The following is a 20,928-nucleotide window of genomic DNA, read 5'->3' on the forward strand; positions in this document are numbered from 1 at the left end:
CCGTCTTACCATTTACCCTCCGATTTCAGCCGAAGACAACCGACCACACGGCTGAATTCAATATCACAAATGTTTAAGAAGCCTCGAGATGTTGATAATCACCTGCGTTTAGTTCAAGGTGTTTGCGGAAAACAATGATGTTCAATGGTCAATGATCTCGAGGCTAGGTTGAAAATAATAGCCACCGCTCGGAATGCTATATTTTTGCAGATCATCTTGACTGTATGACTCGGAACCGCGTATGTGTAAACTTCAAATGTTGCTGCACTCTACATGCTTATACTTGTTGCTTTTTAATCTCTTCAATATTCCTCCTCGGCGAATTTTCGAATTACAATCCATTGTTTTCCTGAATAGTCAGAGAAGTGCCTCTAGCCAAGCAAAATCCCTCAGAATGACAATATCAGCTGAAGATTCGGCAGATAAGATGTTTCTTTTGTTGTAAATGTACAAAGCATTGTCTTTGTAGAAACTTGCCGCTCAATTCTGTTGGAGCTGACCGCTGAATCCATTTCTTTTATATGGCTCTTTTGGTCTCAGCCTCGTGTGAATTAAAACAGAGCCCCTGGGGATTGCATTCACTGTGTGGCGACAAAGGATCAATGCGTCTTTTTTGAGGAGTGTTCCTGATTGATAGTGTGGCTTGCCAGGGCAAACAGTCACTGGGGAAGGCGCGCCTGGCAGTTTCCTTGTCTTTACTTCTCTTCCTCCTCTTCCTTCCCTCCTCTCCCCCACCCATGCATCCATCTAGGCTGCCTCAGTGACTTTCCTTTCAGCCCCTCTCAGAGGTTCATCATCTCATCTCAACTTGGGCACACCGCAGCAGAGCATCTTAAATGTCGCCAACACAATCAGGCACTTGCGTCGTCCAGAAGGAGAGCCCTCGAGGCAAGTCGATGATTCCTATATCGACTATCACTCGCCTCTGGAAACCATCAAAGGAACCGGATACGTCCTCGTCTGGATCAAGCAAGACACCTCGGCGTGTAACAAGAAGCCCCAAAGGCAAAGAACAGCGCGTCCTGCCCGACCAGGCGAATGCCATTTCTCAAAATGACGACCCATTTACCGCTGGCCATTCCCCTCTTCGTTCTAAATCTAGTAAGTTGCCATCTAGTGCAATTTTTGAAACGCGAACTGATGAGTCATTCAAAAGCAATCAAATCTCTCCAGGCTTTCAACGTTGCGCCTGTCAGCTCTGATGTCGTTGTTGGTAAAAGATGTGATTCATTGCTTAACATTCCAAATGAACCACTATTTTTGGGCGAAGACTTTGCGGCCCTACTCAAGGTTCCTAACATCCCCAACAAGGAAAGCGTGTGGGTTGATCTCTGGATTCCAATCAGAGCTGGTGACAAAGTGATTCCCCTCGACGCGCAGTACTTGTCGTCACTGAGATCGTTTCTTGGCCTTCGATATCTCAAGATCACTGGCATGCTAAAGTCGTACCAAAAAGAAATCTTTCGAGCTGTTTGGAACATGGAGTCGTTGGAGCATCTTGATTTGAGAATGGCTGAGGAGCCGCAGCTTTCGCCTGGGGTGTACTGGCGTCGTATCGAGAAAGGATGGGTTCCTCGAAAACGTGAAGCTCAGAATTACCAATGCCCGTAGGTGATAAATTTGAGTGGGTGTCTTTGTTTATTCAAGCTAATGTGATTCTGTGGTAGTGGTAACGGCAAAGGACGTATTTCGAGGCGGTTTGGGATTGCCGAATATCTTGACAACATCGTGATCGAGCTGGCGCGAGAGAGACATTACGATGGTCTCGGCGATTTTGATAAATGGTCGAATAAAAAATTGTCGATTGTGCACCTCACGCTACGAGGTTTTGTCGTCGATGCTCTGCCGTTCTTCAGCTGTTTCGACGAGAACCGTTTGCGGAAGATTACATTCACAGACTGCTACGATTCCGGCTTTTGTCTTCCAGGAGACTTGATTGACGAGGTTCAGATTAATGTCGGTGGTTTCGAACCAGCGACGGTGGTCCCTGTTCATCATATTCCAAAGGAGCTGAATCGCATCACCATCAAGGAAGGCAGAATAGTGGAAAAGCGCCCTATCCAATCTCGTCTCCATCAAAGGGTGTTGTTACCTTCTAGAGAAGCTGCGACCAGTCACGCCGTCATAGCACCGCCGCAATATAGCCCTGGAAAGAACCCCCACCGACATGTCACTCTTGGAGGGCAGGCTCATAAAACTACAGGAGCTCGATTATCTATGTTCTCGTGGCGTCGTCGCAAGCTCGATTTCAATTCGGTTATTGAAGAGGAGGAAGAGGAATATTAACGGGGGATTACTGTTCTTCAGCTTCGATTTGTGTCATTCAAGCCGTTCAAGAATTTGGATCGGTGGAGTTCATTTGGGTTCTATTTTACTTGAGCAAAGCCATTCAGTCAGTTATTCAATGTTCTAATGATGGAGTTGTCAATCTGGTTTGTCGATTTTTTTTGTCATTTGACAGGGTTCAATGTTATTCAATGTTATTCAATGGTAGGAGTCAGCAGCATTAAGCAATTAAAGGATACCATTCGTTTTACTAATTGAATATACAAATTAAGAAGTATTAATTGTTTTAATATAAATGAACTCCGCTTTTTCCCCCCTCACATTCCAAAATAATCAACTGGTGATATCGATTATGCGAAGCCGAAAAGATACTTCAAACCCCAAAAAGGAAACTGGCAATCTCAAATGTTTCCCCAATGCTGCAGTTTCATCCATCCCCAAGCACTACTAACGGCTCACTCTTACACAGACTGTCAATGGGGAAAAAAGAACATTTCCCATGGTCGTTTTGTAAGATACCCCGGGTGTCTACGCTCCCTCATTCTCGCCGACGCGAATGCCGCCTTCTTGGCTGACGCCATGAGACCAGAAGCCCTCGACGACGAGTTGTCTATTCATGAGTGTTTTATTAGACTTGAGGGTTTATATAGATGGATTAATACAAGGAGAGACAGCAAGCTTACCCGGCTTCTCTTTTATCATGGCCTATTAGCAGCCAGTAGCCAAAGATACCCTGAATCAAGATATCGTGAATCGCCCAAGTGACCACCTCGGCGTCGACGCTGATGCGATGCGCGAGAGGCGATGCGGCCAGGATACTATATAGTTGTTAGCACATATTCATTTCCATTTCCATATTTCGTGGTCAAGAGGTTAAAAAAAAAAGAAGGGAACTCACATTGGATACAGCAAAAAAACCGCCAAAGTCGCGCCAACATACGAGCCAAACAGCGCACGATGCTCCTGCGACCGTCGCAACACCGAGCGCGACCCATTAACCCCAATCTGATAACCCACCGTCAAAAACGCAATACACACAATCGTAAACCACACCCATCGCTGCTCATGGCGCGCAAACGACGCGGCCAAGCCGGCCACAAACATGACCAGATCGGCAGCAACAGCGACCGACAGATTCGCGCCGTTCATGTTGCCCAGTAGGGCAATGTTGAAGAGTAGCAGTGGTGTAGTGAGCAACCAGTTTACGTAGCGTACCCAAAAGATTTGGCGGAGGACCTCTTGGTGGGTGTCCGGGACGTGCTTGTGCGGCTGGTGGGCGATGGAGTGTTTGTAGACGACGCCGTCGCCGGTGGCCATGGCGAGGTATGCGAGGAATGAGATTGTGGCGATGAGCGCGGTTATAGTGTGGAAGAGACGGTTTTGCTAGTGATCATTTGTCAATTGGCATGGCTTATTCCAGTGGATATATATTTGCTTACCACTCGAGCCCGAGCTGCGAGGACATAAAACGCGAGAGAGGAAATCGCCATGAGCACGACGACGACCCTAAAGAACCACTCGATTAGATCAATAAGTATAAAAAAGAAGCGAGTATAGACTCACCATAATGTCCGCTTCCCTGTCTGGTGGATTTCCTGTAAAACCGGCCAGTCGCCCGGAATCACCGTGGGCACTGGCCCAACAGATGATGAGGTAGGGACAGGCAAAGGAGGCAGAGTCGAAAATGTCGTGTGTTTCTTGAGGGCTTCCATGGCTGGTTCTCGCTTTATCTCTGATTTCTAGTCCGTAAAATAAAGAAGCTGATACGATAGTTGAGGCCGGGTGATAAGAGGAGAGTTGAGGCTTTGCAGGTGATATAATGTTTAAATAGTACCGTGCAAGAGTCCCTCACCAAAAAAACGCGTCATTGAAAAACGAACCCAGCTGGGTCTTCTCATGGCCAAAGTTTGGGTTCACTTCCTGCAAGAAGCATCATCTCCTGACACCTGACGTCGATGATTATCACCCGCCACGCCACATCCTTCCAAGAAAACTAGTAGTTTGCCGCCTGTTGAGGGAGAACATCCCTTGAGATTGCTGGCTGATTGGCAGAGCGCGATGCTGATGATGGATGCAAACAGATCATCGTCATCGTTACGCGCAAACGCGATTCCGGGGGCAGCGATCCAATCGGGCGAGATCCGCCGTACGCTCTTAGTATACACACATCCATTGATATATATGCACATATGTAATACGGAGTCAATTGATTATTGCATGAGATTCTATTTATAAGAGTAGGTAGTAGTAGTATACATTGTATTGTACAGATTTATTACAGATTTTATGCATCGTGGGAATCATGGCCCATGACGTCATGGCAGCGCTCGCATAGCGCATCCTCTTCGTGAGCCCTAAGCGCTGGCACAGCATATCGCCAGCATCGCACGCATTTGGCGTCCTGCGGCGCATACACATGCACAGTCGCGGTGCCCTGGTTACTTGGCAGCTCGAAATCCGCGCTGTAGCTCCATTCCGCACCCGTGATGCTTTCCGACCGCTGTGGCTTCACATTGAGTGTGGCAGAAGACACAACGAAGAGATCCGGGAGCTCGCTGGAATAGCGCTCAAATACGGACAGTGATTCGCTGTCCGGGAGCTCGATATGTACAAAGGATTGCAGAGACGAGCCCATCAGCTTCTTGGAACGGGCCTCTTCTTGCAATGCCTTGATCGCTGTGTTGGCGGCCATCAAGTCAGCAAAATGCTGGCCCAGAACATCGTCAAGCCATTCTGCTGGGGGTTCGCTCGCGATACGTCGCAGCGGGTGCTCCATGTGGGGTTTGATCGTTTCCGGGGCATGGTCCCAGGACTCTTCGACTAACAATGGCGTGAGTGGACCGAGCAGTTCTTGTAGGGAGTTGTAGATGTGAAAGAGCGTCGTTTGCGCTGCCCGTCTATTGAGACTATCCTCCGCTTCCGTGTACAGTCGGTCCTTGACAGTCTCCATGTAGAATGACGAGAAATCTAGGTTCACCCATTTGTTCAGGGCAGTGACGGCTTTGTGGAACTCGAAATTGTCGCTGGCATTTCGGCAAGCATTCACCAGTTCGCCTAGTTGCATCAAAGCCTGGCAGTCGATCTTGCGAAGAGATTCATATGAGCAAAGATTCGTGGCCGGGTTGAAATCTTCCAGTGCTCCCAACAAGAGTCGGAAAGTAACGCGGAATTTCTGCAGACTGGTATGCACTGTCTGGAGCACTTGCGGTCCAATGACAACATCGCGAGTGTAGTCGCTGCTGGCAGCCCATAGACGCAGTGCATCCGGTCCAAGAGCGTCGTACACAGGACCTCGTGGTTGTGCATCTTTCTTCGCACCTTTGACCTTCTTCTGCTTCATGGGGGGCAAAAGGGTCCCGTTCATGATCGCATCTGGGTCGAGGACATTGCCGATGGATTTGCTCATCTTCTGCGAGAGATGGTCAAGTGTGAACCCATGGGTGATTAGGTATTTAAACGGTGCCTTGATAACTGTGCTTCCTGTAGCAAGCTGGTGCGCTACGTACGTGAGCAGCCCGGACTGGAACCAGCCGCGGTGTTGGTCTGTTCCTTCAAGATAGACATCTGCCGGACGGTCATTTTCAGCCACAGCGTTTTCTACCTGGGTCCAGCTTGTACCGCTATCGAACCAGACATCCATCGTATCTGTGCCTCGGCGATAGCTAGATGCAGTGTTTTGTAGAGACGCAGGAATCCACGCAGAGTCGTCCAGACTATCGGTCCACCATGCATCAACACCGCGTTCTTCGATCACACCCATAATATGAGACACGCTTTCCTTTGTCAAGACTGCTTCACCAGTGGCGATATCGTACAAAGCCGGAATAGGAACACCCCACGCTCGCTGGCGCGAGATACACCACTCGGTGCGATTTTTCACAAAGTTGACTAGTCGCTGTTTGCCAGATGCCGGAATAAACTTGACATCTTCAAGTGAGGCTACAGCGGCATCCCGGATATCGGCAACGTCTGCGAACCACTGCTCAGTCGCGCGTACAATGACAGGCCGCTTCGATCGCCAGTCGTATGGATACTTGTGTTGGTATTTATGGCTGTTCAAGAGCTGATTCACTGAGTCGACATACTCCAAGACGGCGGCATTTCCGTCTTCTAGTACGTGCTTACTGCTCAACAGACCCGGATTACTGGGCACGGCCTTGTCTGTAAACCGACCCTCGTCATTCACAGGTGCAAAAACCTCGATCCCATTCTTCAAACAGACCTCGTAGTCATCCATACCGTGTCCAGGCGCGCAATGAACAAGGCCAGACCCGGAATCGGCACTCACAAAATCAGCCGCAATGAGAGGTTGCTCCTCGACACCTGGTCGTTGGAACAAGGGCTGATACGTGGTCTGATGACACAGTGTAGAACCCGGAATCGTAGGCACCACAACCGTAAGCTCTTCCTTTAACATTTCCTGGAGGTACTCCAATCTCGAGTTGGCGATCAACAGCTGTCCGTGTGTGGGTGACTGAACAATCATATAATCCAGCGATTCACTGGCTGCAATTGCTGCGTTTGCCGGCAAGGTCCATGGCGTCGTCGTCCATATCACAGCACTCAAGTTAGAAGTATCTATCGAGGGATTATTGGCGAGGGATTCAGGTAGCTTGACCAACGGGAACCGAATAATAGCTGCTGTCGAGACATGGTCATCCTTGTACTCCAGCTCTGCTTCTGCCAGCGCCGTGCGCGTCGAAGGTGACCAGTATACCGGTTTAAAGCGTCGGTATATAAGTCCCTTGTCAACCATCTCCCTAAAAATCCCCAATTGTTTCATCTCGAACCCCTTGTCCAGTGTTTTCCAATGCCCTTCCCAGTCTCCCATTACCCCCCAATCCCGAAACCCTTTCATTTGCTCCTGCACTGTCTTCTCCGCGAGCGCTCGCGCAGCTTTTCGAATAACGGCGGCCGATCCGGGGGTCCTATCGACCTTATTGTTGAGATCTTTCTGTGATTGTAGCGCCTTCAATTCAATCGGCAACCCATGACAGTCCCAGCCAGGCACGTAATGCACCCGCTTTCCGCGACTTAATTGTGTCCGATTGACAATATCCTTTGTAATCTTATTAAGAGCATGACCAACATGCAGACTGCCGTTCGCATACGGAGGTCCATCATGCAAGACAAATGTTGTTTTGTCGGCTGGACGGACTCGGCGTTGCCAGTCGTACAACTCGTCCGTACATCGCTGCAGATATTTTGCTCGATCCGCGGCCGAAACTCGCGCGGGGAATGTCGAGCGCGGGAGCTTGAGCGTTGATGCCCAGGAGCGCGTCATGCTACTCTCATCTAGCCCGTTTAGAGGCGCGCGCTTTGCTGTTATTCTATTTCCCAGCGCAAGAGAGAAAGAAAGAGGGAAGTGATCGCGCAAGGTAAGTTTTAGCTTGCGGGTATTATTACCATGTGGGACGGGATTGGCTCCACTTTGTCCGCCCTGGTGTCCTGTATCCTTGTAATGATAATACGCTCCTGTCAATTAATATTCCAAACAATGCATGTGGTATTCTTCTCATATGGGAACAAATAATAAACACTGGTGAGTATCAATAAATAAACAGTAAATTTCCAATGCGCCAAAACGCCCATGTTACAGGGCTCAATAAATAGTCATCGAACTGACTGCCCCATTCTTCAACACCTCAAATAAAAGCCCCGGAAACCCAAACAGCTCTGTATTTCCCAGTCCCCGGCCGCTGTCTTGTCCAGTAGACGATGATCTATGCTTACCCCCTGCGCTTTCTTCCCAGCCGCCGAGAAGTTCCACGCTGCTTTCTGGGCTATCTCCCCAGCCGCGATTCAGGACCATGCCTCGTTGAAGAGCCGTCTCTTCTGCCGATGACGAATAAGAGCCTCTCCAGACTTTCTTCAGTCGTCTCGATATCTCGTCGTAGTTTGTTTCCGAGGTTAAAGAATTTCCGGTAGAATCAAGAATAATCTGCCATCGGCTTCGGCGGTGTCTGTTGAAAGGATAAGATCCAGGGACGTTCCCGTGAACAATAAGCTTTGTAACTGTGAGTTGAGAGGAGGAAATGGGAGGGGCGAGATCTGTAACATGTGAACCTGGGAATGCTGGCCCTGATGTTGTGGGATAGGATATGAAAGCGTCAAATCCATGGTGGAAGTAATTTAAAAAGCACTCTGCTGGAAGCGATGAGGCATCGACGTCCGTTCCTCGCGTAGTCTCATCGTCAGAATCATCAGTCGGACTATTGTTCGATGAGTGGTCGGCCTCTAACATATCAAGACCCCTTCCTGGAGAAGGGCTCATCATATTCCGACGTATAGGACCAGCAGCTCCGTGGATTGATATTCGACGGTCGTTTTTGCGGTATATTGCATCAGGGGGTCCAAGTTCAGCAATCAGATCTTGGGGAGTAGTTTCGGAAAGAGTGATCAGCAAAGAAGAACTAGACCTCCGGGCAAGCTCGATTCTGCCAGCCCCGAGAACTCTCACTTCTTCGACCTCATCCGGGACTGCTTCTCTACCCTTTCCGATCAAGGCTGGCGACCGCGGAAACTGCGGTGGGGCTGTAAACAAATTATTGCGCACTTCAGTCCACGAAGGGCCCTGAAATATGGCCATCGATGTCGCAGGAGAAGCGGCAGACGATGATAAAAGCGCGACAAAATCACAATTATCGGACCACGCTGAATCCTGCAAGGGGAACGAGAAAGCCACACCAGGGTAGGACAAAACATAAGTTCCGTAAGGTGAGTCCCCCGCCGGTGGAAGATATTCGCCGGGATAGGATGGACCAAAAAGTCGGTTGTATACATGCCGGAAGTTCGGCCCTGTCGATGTAGAAGGCTGATCGGATGGCTTGGAGCCTTTGACCACGTCTTGACTTTTATATATCAGGGGGACCTTTGAAAAGTTTAGAATCTCTATCAGCCGGAGCCGTTGATCCGGGCCATCAAAACGTAATCTCAGCCCGTTACTGGGCAAGTTCAATATAACGGGTTCGTTGAGCGGTTCTGTAGGGGAATAGGCGACGTCGATAGCGGGGTAAGCCTGAGGCCGCGATTTGATCCGGCCAAGGACATTATGCAGTGAGCTTCCAAGTGCTGGAAAGAGAAAATAAAATGTAAGCTACCCACATTCCGCAGTATGAAGAATATTATACTCACTCAAGAACCCCAGCCCTTTTCCCGGAGATACCTGCATAGCTGCTGGCGGCCTCGAGGTAGACATGGCGGACACGCAGGGTACTACCTGTTCATGACCAGGGTTTATAGAAATCAAACATGGGTCGCAGCTCAAAGGGAGAGTAGAAATGCAAATATCGAGAGAAAAGAAACGATAAGGTCGCTGACAGTTTGTATGAAGTGATCGAAGTCAGACAGCTGGTCATGTGAAGCGTTCCGATGACCGATGACGCCGCATTCTGCCGCCTTATCGCGACCGCCTTTGGGAGATAAGGGATCGAGTCCGGAGGCGGTGAGGCCGGCAGAACCGGCGTTGTGGATCGTCTCCCGCACGCTAGTCCGCATGCGGGTTTGTTTACCTTTTGCCTTGTGCATCAACACCCAAACAAGCCCGGAGCGACATTTCTGTCAGTCAGACCCCGGCGAAACTAGTCGAGTTCCTGCGCACACTCGTACAGACGCCAGCCCCGCGTGTTCTGGAAATTGCACATTGGAAATTTCTCGGGAGTCATCATCCAGTCACTGCCAACACCAGTATCAATCAACACAACACTGCTGCTGCCGTCAACATGCCGGTGCAGCATTCGCGGCCTGCCTCTGGCCTGGCTGCCAAAAAGCCTTCATTGCGGCAGCCCTCACGGCGAATAGCCTCAACTGTGTCCGAGAGACCAAATTCAATGACAGAGGCACTCAAGCCGTCCAATACGAACATCATGCGCCTTCAACGATCGCCTAGTTCGCAATCCGTGGTGGCGGGAGCAAAGCGGAAGGAAAGGGAGTTTGAACCCAGTTCTATCGGAGATACCAGCATACATGTCGTTGTTCGCTGCCGCGGGCGGAATGATCGCGAGATCACAGAGAACAGTGCCGTGGTCGTGTCAGCAGACGGTGACAATGGGATCGATTTATCCATGGGCCCAAATGCCTTGAGCAACAAAACATACCGCTTTGACAAGGTCTTTTCGCCTGCAGCAGACCAGTCGACACTCTACGAAGATGTTGTCACTCCCCTTTTGAATGAGGTATGTTGCAACTCAATAGATCGCATGCGCAATATTAACTAACGAGCTCTTCGTAGATGCTTTCTGGGTATAACTGTACTATTTTCGCATATGGACAAACAGGCACAGGAAAGACCTATACCATGTCCGGTGACATGACCGATACCCTGGGAATTTTGTCCGAGAATGCAGGAATCATTCCGCGTGTGCTATATTCTCTGTTCCAGAAGCTGGAGGAAAAGGAGTGCACTGTTAAATGCTCCTTCATCGAACTCTATAACGAAGAACTTCGAGATTTGCTATCGTTCGACGACAAATCGAACTTGAAGATTTACGAAAATGAGTCGAAAAGAGGCCACAACGGCAGTACCTTGGTGCAAGGCATGGAAGAGCACTTCATACACTCTGCCACCTCGGGAATCAAACTTCTTCGGAGCGGCAGCCACAAGCGTCAAGTGGCAGCTACCAAGTGCAACGATCTCAGCTCGCGAAGCCATACCGTTTTCACCATCACCACGTCAGTGAAGCGTACGACGGAATCAGGCGAAGAGTATATCAGCACTGGAAAACTAAACCTGGTTGATCTTGCTGGCAGCGAGAATGTCCAGCGCAGTGGAGCAGACAATAAACGTGCGGCTGAGGCCGGTCTTATTAACAAAAGTCTGTTGACTTTGGGCCGAGTAATCAACGCCCTGGTGGATAAGGGCTCACATATCCCGTACCGAGAGTCGAAACTCACACGATTACTCCAAGATTCGCTTGGAGGCCAGACAAAAACTTGCATCATTGCTACGATTTCACCTGCTCGAAACAACTTGGAGGAGACCATTTCGACACTTGACTACGCCTTCCGGGCCAAGAACATCCGCAACAAACCGCAAGTCAACTCTACGCTCCCCAAAAAGACACTTCTCAAAGAATATACCATAGAAATTGAGCAACTTAAGAGCGACCTTATTGCAACAAGACATCGCAATGGTGTTTATCTATCCACCGAAGCGTACGAAGACATGAAGGTCGAGAGTGAATCCCGCCGAATCATCCTCGAAGAACAGCGTGCCAAGGTTGAAAGCAAAGAAGCGAGTTTGAAACACAAGACTGAGGAATTATTTGCGTTGACAAGTAATTTCAACAACCTAAAGAAGGATAACGACGAAACCCGCGCGGCGTTGGATGAGACAAATGATGTACTGGAGCAAACCGAAATAGTCCTTCGTGACACGAAAAGAGAGCTCAAGCAAGAGGAAGTGCTGCGCAAAGCACATCAAGAGACTGAGGGTCAACTCCATGAAGTCGGCACAGACCTTTTGTCTAAATTGGACCAGACTGTCGAGCATGTCAATGGTCTTCATCTTAAACTGCGTCGCAAGTCTGATCTCCACAGCCTTAATCGCGGGACGTGGGAGGCCTCAACCGGCGATGTTGTTGATGTGACAAAGTTGGTTGAAGACAGGGTCGAAGTGTTTGAATCCCAGCATAGCGCCCTAATGCAAGTTCTGGGAGGTCAGATTGCCGAGTTTGTTTCATCAGAGCTTCGAAGCGTGGGATTCGGAAAATCTCAGGTAGACAAATATCAGTCTCTTCTGGACAAAGCAGAGGAAACTTTCACAGGACAATCAGCAACGGCGCACGATGAGATGAACGAAGTACTCGAAGAGATCAAGGTTCTCCGAGAGGAAGTCAAGGAAAAAGTCGGTCAAGGCTTGAATGGTCTATCAGCAGCTGCGGAGCGTATCTCGAGGGAGGTAATCAATGAATTAACTGGTTTCCACACTCAGGTTTGTTGAATGCGAATCACTTTGCCATGCATCCTGCTAATAAAGTTTAGATACACTCATCTTATAGCAATTTGGGCCGAGACCTGAAAACAGTTTTTGAGAATATGGAAGAACAATCCAGGGCACAAAAAGCAGAAATTGAGGAACTTCGCAATCAGCTATTGAACTCTAATCGCCAAGTCATCCAAGAAAGCCAAGCAACGTCGATAGAACTGGAGAAGGTGTTTGAAGAAGAGCAACGCGCTGCTGAGACTGATCGTGCAAACCTGCTTTCCCAGATTAAGCTTTTGATCGAAGAGTCTGGACAGAAACGGTCGTCGAGACTCAGAGGTGGCGTGGATAAGGTCAAGTCCGATATGACGCACTCGACAGAGATACTGCAACATGCCACGGATGCGTACCAGAATGGAATGGAGAAGTGGGTTGAAAAGGACTCGCAAACAATGACAGATGTGGCAACATCTAGGGATGATATTAAGAACCGCATGCAGGAAGACTGGGCGGTAAGTTGTAATCACCATATAAGGTTGGCAGTTCTGATATCTTTTTTTTAGGTGTTTGAGGAGCGTAATGCTTCCATCAAAAAGGCGACTGAATCCGTACACCAGGAGACAGTTCGGATTGTGGACGCCCAAATGCAAGGCATGGAGACCCAGATGGAGGCTTTGGATGATTTTGTCACCAAGGCGCGATCTCAAAATGGAGCACAGCATGAAGCCTATATGTCCACGTTTGGGGACCTGTTGAACAATGTCAAAGAATCCTATAGCTCCATGGGTGGCGAGTTTAATGGTTTGGATGACCGCGTACACGCTTTCGAAAACATGATCACCCAGCAAAAGGACAGCATCAACCAATCCGTGGAGCCATTTTCCAAGGACGTTCGCCAGCCTTTGGAGGAACTACGGAAAAACATCCAAGGAGCTCCTATGTCGGAATACCAACCCACTGGAAACACTCCTCCTAGGACCAGTTACGAATACGTTCAGACCTTGCCGCAAACGGAGCCACATACAAGCCTGATTTCGAAACTAAAGCAAGAAGGAACACAGCTCCTTCCCACATGCCTCGAAGGAGACGAACTGGCACCACTTGGCTCACCATCGAAAAGCCGGCTGGGATCACCATCAAAGACTCGGGTATACAATGACACTGAGGACGAGGTAGGAGAATCTACCACCACCGCAGTCACATCATCATCCAACACGGGTCTTAGGGAGGTCGATATAAACGTCGCCGCGAAACCACTCAAATCTTCTAATCCGTTATCGTCACCGGAGGTGTCCAAAATAATCACTATTGAAAAGGACGACAATGATTCTTCAACCCAGCCACCGTTGAAAAAGCAACAAACATATTCGGACAGCAAACTTCCGCAAAAGGCCCTTGCTAGGCGAGCGCCAACTGGAATTACCTTGGATGGGAGGGAAAACATCCCTCTCGGCGCGAGTACTACTGGACGGCGCTTGCGAAATAGGCAGTCTAGCGGCTGACCATAAATAAGTTTTTTTTTTAAAGTTTTATCGTTTCGTTGTACCTGTTCTTTTCATTCGCATTCTGTGTCTTGGATACAAGTGTTAGATACCCCATATGTTCATATGATTGTTCCCTCGTTTAATTCCGTCGTTTGTTTGGAGGAGTGTGGATTCATAATAATACAGTTAATATTGGCAAAAGAAATCTTTTCAAAAAGCCAATGCTTCATTCTCATAATATCATTACAAGGCATTCCCGTGCTAGCACTGAGTACTCATGTAGGGCTTGCTTCAGGAACCGATGGCTCTGCGTCATGTGCAACAACTCCTGCACCTGTAGGTTGGGCTTCGTGTGCCTCTGTTCCACCATCGGGTGCGCGATGACGGTCTCCACCAGCTTCAATAACACGTCTCAGTTCAGACATTCGTTTCTCAAACTGCTCCATCATTTCCTCCAGTGTTTGTGACTTTGCGTCTCTGTCCTTGCCACTGGCCACATCACGAGGAAATCCAGCTGTGCCTTCTATTCTAAGCATCAAGGCGCCGCTACTCGAGGCATTGGGATCGGCGTCCGGGTCGTTTGTCATTTGGGGCGTGTCAAATGTAGGTGCCAGGCTGAGAGATGTGTTGAGCACCTGCCAGTCTGGTGTCAGGCTATGCGCCGATGCAATTCGATATCCGTGAGTTGCTTGTTTCTGAGCTGGCGAGGTAGACACCACCGTGCCTGCAGATGTAGCAAACTGGGGTTGCGCATCTGGGGCTGAAGATGGGCCTCCTTGGTTGTTATTGCTGCTATTCGTTTGTTCCACATCCAGAATGAGAAATCGCTCTTTTACGCCCGGCATCGGTGGAGGGAGGAATGAAGGCTTGTGTAATATGTCTTCTGATCCTTCTTCAATGTTGCTTCCCTGTATATTCTGCCCTAGAGAATCATGGCCATCCCCCTGTAGGGCGCGAAGCGAGGCTTCGGTGATCAAGTCCGGGTCGTCGTCTGAAAAGATGTAGTGCACGGTTGGATGATGGTAGTCGCCCGAATTCTCGTCTTCGATTAATGTGAAGAAGGGCTTGAAGTCGGGATCTGGACGATTCACGTCCCCTTCTTCTTCTTCTTCATCTCCGTATCCTTCATCGTGACCATAGTTGCCATGCGTTTCGTGAGTGCCTAGTGAGGGGCGCTGTGTTATCTGAGGCTGGCCATTTCGTTCGATTGGCAGCGATGCGGAGGCGGCGATGTTGGTGTTGGTGGCGGTAGCAGCGGCGCCCTCGCGGAAGGGAGAGTGTCTAGAGGGCGACGACGAAAACACAGGGTTGTATTGCTTTGGCAACGACGACATCTCCGAGTACTACTACGGGGCTACATGTTGGGGATCTGGACCATGTAGGTGGGATGAGGAGAGAAGTCGCAGTAGACGCTCCACCGGATCAGCCCTGAGCCTTGTCGGGGAGGTCATGTGACCCCGCGTCAAACAATAATTATAGTACAGAGTACGTAGTATTATTCGCAAGTAATAAGTATTGTATGGAAAAGGTATCTTGTGTGTATATCCAGTAACGCCAGCCATCCATGCACCGTGATTCATAATGATATCTACCCCGAGGGTTTCGTTTTTCAGGGTCATGCCGATTCATCGCTCTGTTTCCATTCGAATTCTGTGCAGCGCATGCCACTGTCAGCTTCTTTTTCTCAACGCATTGGACCAGCAGTGACCCACTTTGTCTGCACATCGGACAGAGCCCCTTCGAGGACTCTTGTTGGATCCATGTCAAGAGGCAATGCTGCTCGTTTATCAGATCAAAGACGCGTGCGGAGAAGCTAGAAAGAAAGGCGACAACGAACCATGTGGAAAGAATGACCGCATTTTCCGAGCACTTAAAGGCAAAAAAAAAAGGTCAGCTAGACCCCAATAGAAATCTGCCCAAAACATACACAGCGAACAGTCGTCCCCAGGAAACTTGCACGTTGGGCAAGTCCCGTCAAATTGTACGCGACAGATACCACACACCTCGTCTTCGGGCATGTTCCAGCGCCACGAAGCGACAGCGTTCCATTCCTTTATTGTGACCTTCATCGTTACGCTCTCCAGTCGAAAAAGAGGTGGAAAAACAACCTCAAAGAAGTCGACTGACAATGATGTCTCTGCGTAAGTATTCAGTCAACAGCAGAGAGGTGGAGCCACTAAGGAAGCCGCTGTCGGCGAGAACGACGACGTCCAAGCTTCTTATCACGCTTCACCCCCGCGCAGCAATATTACATGAGTCAAGTCGCTTTCCACGGCAATTGACCCTGCATCATGCGAGCTCCTCTTCGGACCTTGATTTATTAGTCCATCATTCCCCGAATGCTTAATAGTGCTTAATGATCATGGCCTTGGCCGTTTTACGATCCTCTTTCCGGCCTACTCCCCTTCGACGATTCCAGTTGCCCGTGCAGACCATGGCGATGTCGCAGCAACGCTTCAGCAGCTCGTTCTCCTCCTACCTCGTCACGCCCCAAGAGCTGAATACGGCGCTGAAGAAGTATCCTTCAAGCAGTATCTCGACTGCCCCGCGTGTTATCCCCCTCTGTGCGGCATGGTTCATGCCGAACGATCCCGAGGGCCGCACTGGCATTGCAGCCTTTCGCCAGGGCCATATTCCTCATGCGCGTTTCTTTGACATTGACGGCGTCAAAGATGAGGATTCCCCATACCCACACATGCTGCCAACAAACGAACACTTTGCCGAGGCCATGAGAGAGCTTGGGATACAGCGCGACGACGAAATCGTTGTTTACGATACCGCCGAACAGGGCATTCTCAGCGCTCCTCGAGTCGGATGGACGTTGCGTTTCTTCGGCCATCCGAATGTACACGTACTAAACAACTATCGTCTGTGGGTCGAACAAGGACTCCCTGTGGAATCGGGAGATCCCAAACCGGTCGAGAAAACAAAGTATCCAATCCCGGCATATGACACCGACCACGTTGTTCTCTTCCCAGAGATGAAGGAAATTGTCAAGGACTATGGCAAGGAAGGTGCGGATGAAGTTGAGATTCTCGATGCGAGACCGTATGGCCGCTGGTCGGGTGAAGCGCCAGAGCCCCGTGCTGGACTGTCCTCTGGTCATATGCCAGGTTCTACGAGCCTCCCCTTTGGCGAATTGCTTGACCCCAAGACCAAGGCTTTCCTTTCTCCGGACGAATTGCGCAAGGTTATCGAGGGCAAGGGCGTGGATCCGTCAAAGACCATCATCAGCTCTTGCGGATCCGGCGTGACGGCCGCCGTGATTGAGACCGCGCTTCATGTGTCTGGATTCGGGGATCCTGCCAAAAGACGACTTTACGATGGCAGCTGGACGTAAGTTTCATCCCGACTCCCCCCCGGGTGGAGAGTTTATTCTAATTTGCAATAGGGAGTGGGCTCAGCGTGTCAAAGAGGGTAGCGGCTTGATCAAGAAACTCTAGTTAATGTATTGTTTAGTTGACGCTTTACGTGCAGAATCTCCTTTTAGAACTATGTTGTATCCAGGATAGGCCGTTGCATAAAGGTTCACCACACTCAACCCCCCCCACACTGTGATATTGTTTTGAATCATATAGAACAGGGAAAAGAAGAAGAAGAAGAGAAGGAAAAAATAAAAATAAAATAAAACAAAGGCCTAGAAAGAAATAACAGTCAAGAGTCAACGGATCCACCGGCGCTTAGTCAGGGCCGGCCAGGAACTAAGCCTATTGCTGCAAGCATGAATCGCGGCCCGAGAATCGCCATCCGTCAACGGCGTTTTGCATTCACCACGTCCATGCGCTGTCTCTTTTCCTCTATATCCCATGCCATGAGCGACATAGCCGATGATAAAATGCTGCAGGTTCGCTCGCCACTTCACATTTGTCCCAACGGTGAGTTGCTGATTCCGCCGCCGCTCTTTTCTCCGCCGACTTCGACCAAACGCCGCACAGTTGACAGACCCCCCCACATCCCCCTCCAGTCGCCTTTGTCATATATAATTGTATATTGGCTAATGGTTTCTTGATGGTTGCAGTCGCTACACTGATTTCGCACCGCACTTTTCTCTAGAAGTCGTGGTGCTCTCTTTCGTTTCTCGTCGCTCTCAGTTTGCCCTTGCGAATGTCCCTCGAGACCATGTCAGCCGGCCGCAAGATCTTCCACTGCGCCGTCGACGACACCGTCCTAACCACCAATATCAGCGAGGTCAAACGATGGGCCTCCAATGGCGCCATTACCCTGTTTGTGCCGCTTTACAGTGCGTTCCGCCGAGGCGCTCGCGGTGTCCTCGTTTGGCTAGCTAACAAGGTACACAGCTCTCGAACGTCTCCAGGCCCCAAAGCGCGGCGCTTCCCAGGCCGCCATAAACTCCCGCGAGGCTGTACGCTTTCTTGATCGTGTTACGTCCGGAAAAGACAATATCCCCGCCGATCGCGTTGTCCTCCAAGGCCCGATGGAACAGTATGAAAACTGGACGGACGCCGAACAATTCTTCCTGCCCGAGTTTGAAGACCAGGCGGACGAAGTGAACGAGGTAACCGACGACCACGAAGGTGTCTCTACTCCGAAGATAGAGACGGAAATCAAGGCCAATGGTGTCGCCAATGGTGTCGCCAAAGAATCGCCCAAGGGCCCGGGGCTTCCCGGCCTGCCGAGTGATTTATCGCAAATGCTGTTGAGTAAGCTCAACTTCAAGGAACCTGCACCTATTACCAGCATCCACCACAATGACCTCAAATCTTCGGCATCGCTCCCTTCAACTGGAACCCAGAGCGACCAGGGCTCGCGAGCGTCTTCTCGCAGCTCTGGCACAAGCCCCGAGTATGCGGAGCAGAACGGCACCAAAAAGGCCAACGGCCACCGCCGTTCAGCATCAAACTCTTCCGCTATACCTTCGATTCCTACTGCAATTCAACCGTTGCTCAGCGCGCTGCTCTGGCGTGTTCACGGCAACAAGGAATCTCACCCGGTCCAGGGCCTGACACTAGTAACCAACGACAATGACACCCAGGCTTGGGCGCAGAAATTCGGAATTTTGACCAAGAATATCCACCAGCTACGTACTTCTATTCAATACGAAGAGAAGGAATACAAGAACCGCGTCAAGTATGCCGAGAAAGCCCAGCATGACATTCCCGATCCCAAGCCTCTTTTTTCTTACGACAATGACAGTGAAGAGGATGAGCTGGTTTTTGTTCCCCGCGGACGAGGCAAAGGCGCCTCTCGCAATGCTGGCGGTCGAGGAGGAGGAACCAGTCGCAAAGCTAGGGCTGCTGCAGCCACCGCGGCTGCGGCGGCTCCAACCGAGGCTTCTGTCGAAGTCCCCTCTCAGCCGATTGATCCAAACTCGTTTAGTCGTTCGCTCGGCCCAGGCACTCCATCTAAGCAACAAGTGGTTGACTTGAGCACGCAGTCCGGTGCTGCTCGGGGCCTCTCGGCTTCCTCTCGGCGTCAGGGAGGCGGTCGTCGTGCTGGCGGTTCTCGCGCAAACTCGTCTCGTGGTGGGCGTGGTCACGGAAAACTGTGGGTTCCATAAACCCCGAGAGATGTGGTTTCATTCGTAGAAATGAAGCCGGAAATATCTCGTTCAAAATTTATCAACTAGGATCATCTTGCCGCTAGGCAAATCAAGTGGTCGCCATCCATACCTGGTGATTGCCGGAACTCAAGGACCCTTACTTAATGTTCGGACATCTTCAATAAAGCCGGAGATCGGTTTTTTTCTTTTCAGAGATGCCAGTCTTTTGCACGAGTTGTTTTGGGAACTTGACTTGGCGTCTGTGTTCAGACCGGCGAGACTGTTTTAGTTGGCCCTTTTTTCTCCTTTCGTACCGGAATTTCTGGACGATCGAGGGTCGTCTGAGGCGTGGAACGGAAACAGTTTTGCAACATGTCACCTTTCGACTTTGCTTCTACAGTCTCCTCGCCTGCGATGTGGTCTCTATATGGCATCGGGAAACTTTTATTCACATCGATCGTTTTGTTATTATATAGCAGCGCTGATTGTGAATTTGCGTCATCTTTGCAATATTTGTTCTGCTTTCGACTTGTGTTTTATTGTCAATTACTGAATTTGTCATTTCTAGCTAGTTAACGCGACAGACACTAAATTGATCTCAGTCTGGTCTTCTCCCAGCAAGCACATAAGTACCCTAAACCCAACAAAAGATTGAAATATGATTAGTCAAGTTTCAACAAGAAACCAATTACTAGAAGCGAATGGGTTATAGCGATTGATATTATTATTGTGTATACATACTCTGATAAGCCGCCCCACCTCGTGCGTCACCAGGAAGCAGTTGACCGGGCGATCAAGTCACTTGACTCTGGGCCAACCCCGATCACACGAGTTCTCCCTGTGTTTATTCCTTCTATTAACACTCCAAACAATACTACTACAAGTACCACAGTTTTCCTTCTCGGACTCAAAAAGCGCCCAAAAGTCCCCTTTTTTTTTGGTTGTTGACGTCAACAACCAGCCCGTACCGCAAAAGCCAAGCTTTCCCCGCATTTTCAACATCATATCGTCTCTCGTAGCGTCACTCCACTCCATACGACGACGTCTTGTTTATATATTAACCATCGTACGAACTCAGGACTATTGAGCAAGAAAATAACAAACAATGTCTTCTGCAATTGACGACACTACCCTTAGTCCTACAGCCATCCAGCCCCGCCGGGACTCGCTGGAGAAACACCTGCAGACTCGTCCGGAACTGCAGGACCTAAAGGACAGGCACATTTTGTTAGATACATCTGCTGCTCCGTATGTTTTTTTCTTTCTTTCTTGGTTTATTATTGATGCCCGATCAGCTATCTTAAATTATGTAGTCTTTAAGCTAACCATAATCGTAACAGGGGCCTCCAAGCTGCCCAAGCCGAGCTTGCACGCCACCGGGCATCTGACAATCTGAAAAAGCACCTAGAGAAACGCCCTGAACGCGACGAACTTATCGAGAGTGAGTCTATTCGTATGCACTTTCTTTTTTCTTTCTTTTTTCCTAAGTACATGGGTCTAAACAGAAAACATCCTTCTCACTGGCCGCACCGACATGGCCCCGTCTTTGCAAGCAAACGCGCGCGAGCTGGAGAAGAACATGCTCGTCGACAACCTCGAACACAAAATCAAAGACCGTCCTGAGCCGGAGAACTTGATTGAGCGGGGGATTTTGGATGAGCGCGAGAATCCGCGAAGACCGTCTGAGTAGTCTGTTGAAATGAGAATGGATCATGTCAAGCAAGATGCTCGACTCG

At 49.7% G+C, this 20,928-nt stretch overlaps 8 protein-coding genes across 8 annotated transcripts; 5 read left to right on the plus strand and 3 right to left on the minus strand.

The window, feature by feature from the left end:
- Window positions 1-836: 836 nt before the first annotated feature.
- Window positions 837-2,286, plus strand: TRUGW13939_11729 (uncharacterized protein; the record flags this gene model as incomplete). Its single annotated transcript, XM_035494834.1, has 3 exons — window positions 837-1,101; window positions 1,157-1,607; window positions 1,668-2,286. 3 exons carry the CDS (start codon window positions 837-839, stop codon window positions 2,284-2,286), a joined length of 1,335 nt encoding a protein of 444 aa, XP_035350727.1.
- Window positions 2,287-2,814: 528 nt separating this feature from the next.
- On the minus strand, window positions 2,815-3,998 carry TRUGW13939_11730 (uncharacterized protein; the record flags this gene model as incomplete). The annotated part of the gene is made up of 5 exons (XM_035494835.1): window positions 2,815-2,896; window positions 2,970-3,104; window positions 3,185-3,669; window positions 3,726-3,792; window positions 3,850-3,998. The coding sequence occupies 5 exons, from the start codon at window positions 3,996-3,998 to the stop codon at window positions 2,815-2,817; spliced, it is 918 nt and encodes a 305-aa protein (XP_035350728.1).
- A 572-nt stretch (window positions 3,999-4,570) lies between these two features.
- On the minus strand, window positions 4,571-9,484 carry TRUGW13939_11731 (uncharacterized protein; the record flags this gene model as incomplete). Its single annotated transcript, XM_035494836.1, has 3 exons — window positions 4,571-7,761; window positions 8,020-9,357; window positions 9,421-9,484. The coding sequence occupies 3 exons, from the start codon at window positions 9,482-9,484 to the stop codon at window positions 4,571-4,573; spliced, it is 4,593 nt and encodes a 1,530-aa protein (XP_035350729.1).
- Window positions 9,485-10,007: 523 nt separating this feature from the next.
- Window positions 10,008-13,710, plus strand: TRUGW13939_11732 (uncharacterized protein; the record flags this gene model as incomplete). Its single annotated transcript, XM_035494837.1, has 4 exons — window positions 10,008-10,460; window positions 10,517-12,217; window positions 12,268-12,720; window positions 12,772-13,710. The coding sequence occupies 4 exons, from the start codon at window positions 10,008-10,010 to the stop codon at window positions 13,708-13,710; spliced, it is 3,546 nt and encodes a 1,181-aa protein (XP_035350730.1).
- A 257-nt stretch (window positions 13,711-13,967) lies between these two features.
- On the minus strand, window positions 13,968-15,761 carry TRUGW13939_11733 (uncharacterized protein; the record flags this gene model as incomplete). The annotated part of the gene is made up of 3 exons (XM_035494838.1): window positions 13,968-15,035; window positions 15,401-15,468; window positions 15,530-15,761. The coding sequence occupies 3 exons, from the start codon at window positions 15,759-15,761 to the stop codon at window positions 13,968-13,970; spliced, it is 1,368 nt and encodes a 455-aa protein (XP_035350731.1).
- A 293-nt stretch (window positions 15,762-16,054) lies between these two features.
- On the plus strand, window positions 16,055-17,135 carry TRUGW13939_11734 (uncharacterized protein; the record flags this gene model as incomplete). The annotated part of the gene is made up of 2 exons (XM_035494839.1): window positions 16,055-17,028; window positions 17,084-17,135. The coding sequence occupies 2 exons, from the start codon at window positions 16,055-16,057 to the stop codon at window positions 17,133-17,135; spliced, it is 1,026 nt and encodes a 341-aa protein (XP_035350732.1).
- Window positions 17,136-17,811: 676 nt separating this feature from the next.
- On the plus strand, window positions 17,812-19,210 carry TRUGW13939_11735 (uncharacterized protein; the record flags this gene model as incomplete). The annotated part of the gene is made up of 2 exons (XM_035494840.1): window positions 17,812-17,932; window positions 17,991-19,210. The coding sequence occupies 2 exons, from the start codon at window positions 17,812-17,814 to the stop codon at window positions 19,208-19,210; spliced, it is 1,341 nt and encodes a 446-aa protein (XP_035350733.1).
- Window positions 19,211-20,297: 1,087 nt separating this feature from the next.
- TRUGW13939_11736 (uncharacterized protein) lies at window positions 20,298-20,882 on the plus strand (the record flags this gene model as incomplete). Its single annotated transcript, XM_035494841.1, has 3 exons — window positions 20,298-20,440; window positions 20,533-20,633; window positions 20,698-20,882. 3 exons carry the CDS (start codon window positions 20,298-20,300, stop codon window positions 20,880-20,882), a joined length of 429 nt encoding a protein of 142 aa, XP_035350734.1.
- Window positions 20,883-20,928: the final 46 nt, after the last annotated feature.

This window comes from Talaromyces rugulosus, chromosome VI, assembly GCF_013368755.1.
Source record: "Talaromyces rugulosus chromosome VI, complete sequence".
In the NCBI taxonomy this organism is placed as follows: domain Eukaryota; kingdom Fungi; phylum Ascomycota; class Eurotiomycetes; order Eurotiales; family Trichocomaceae; genus Talaromyces; species Talaromyces rugulosus.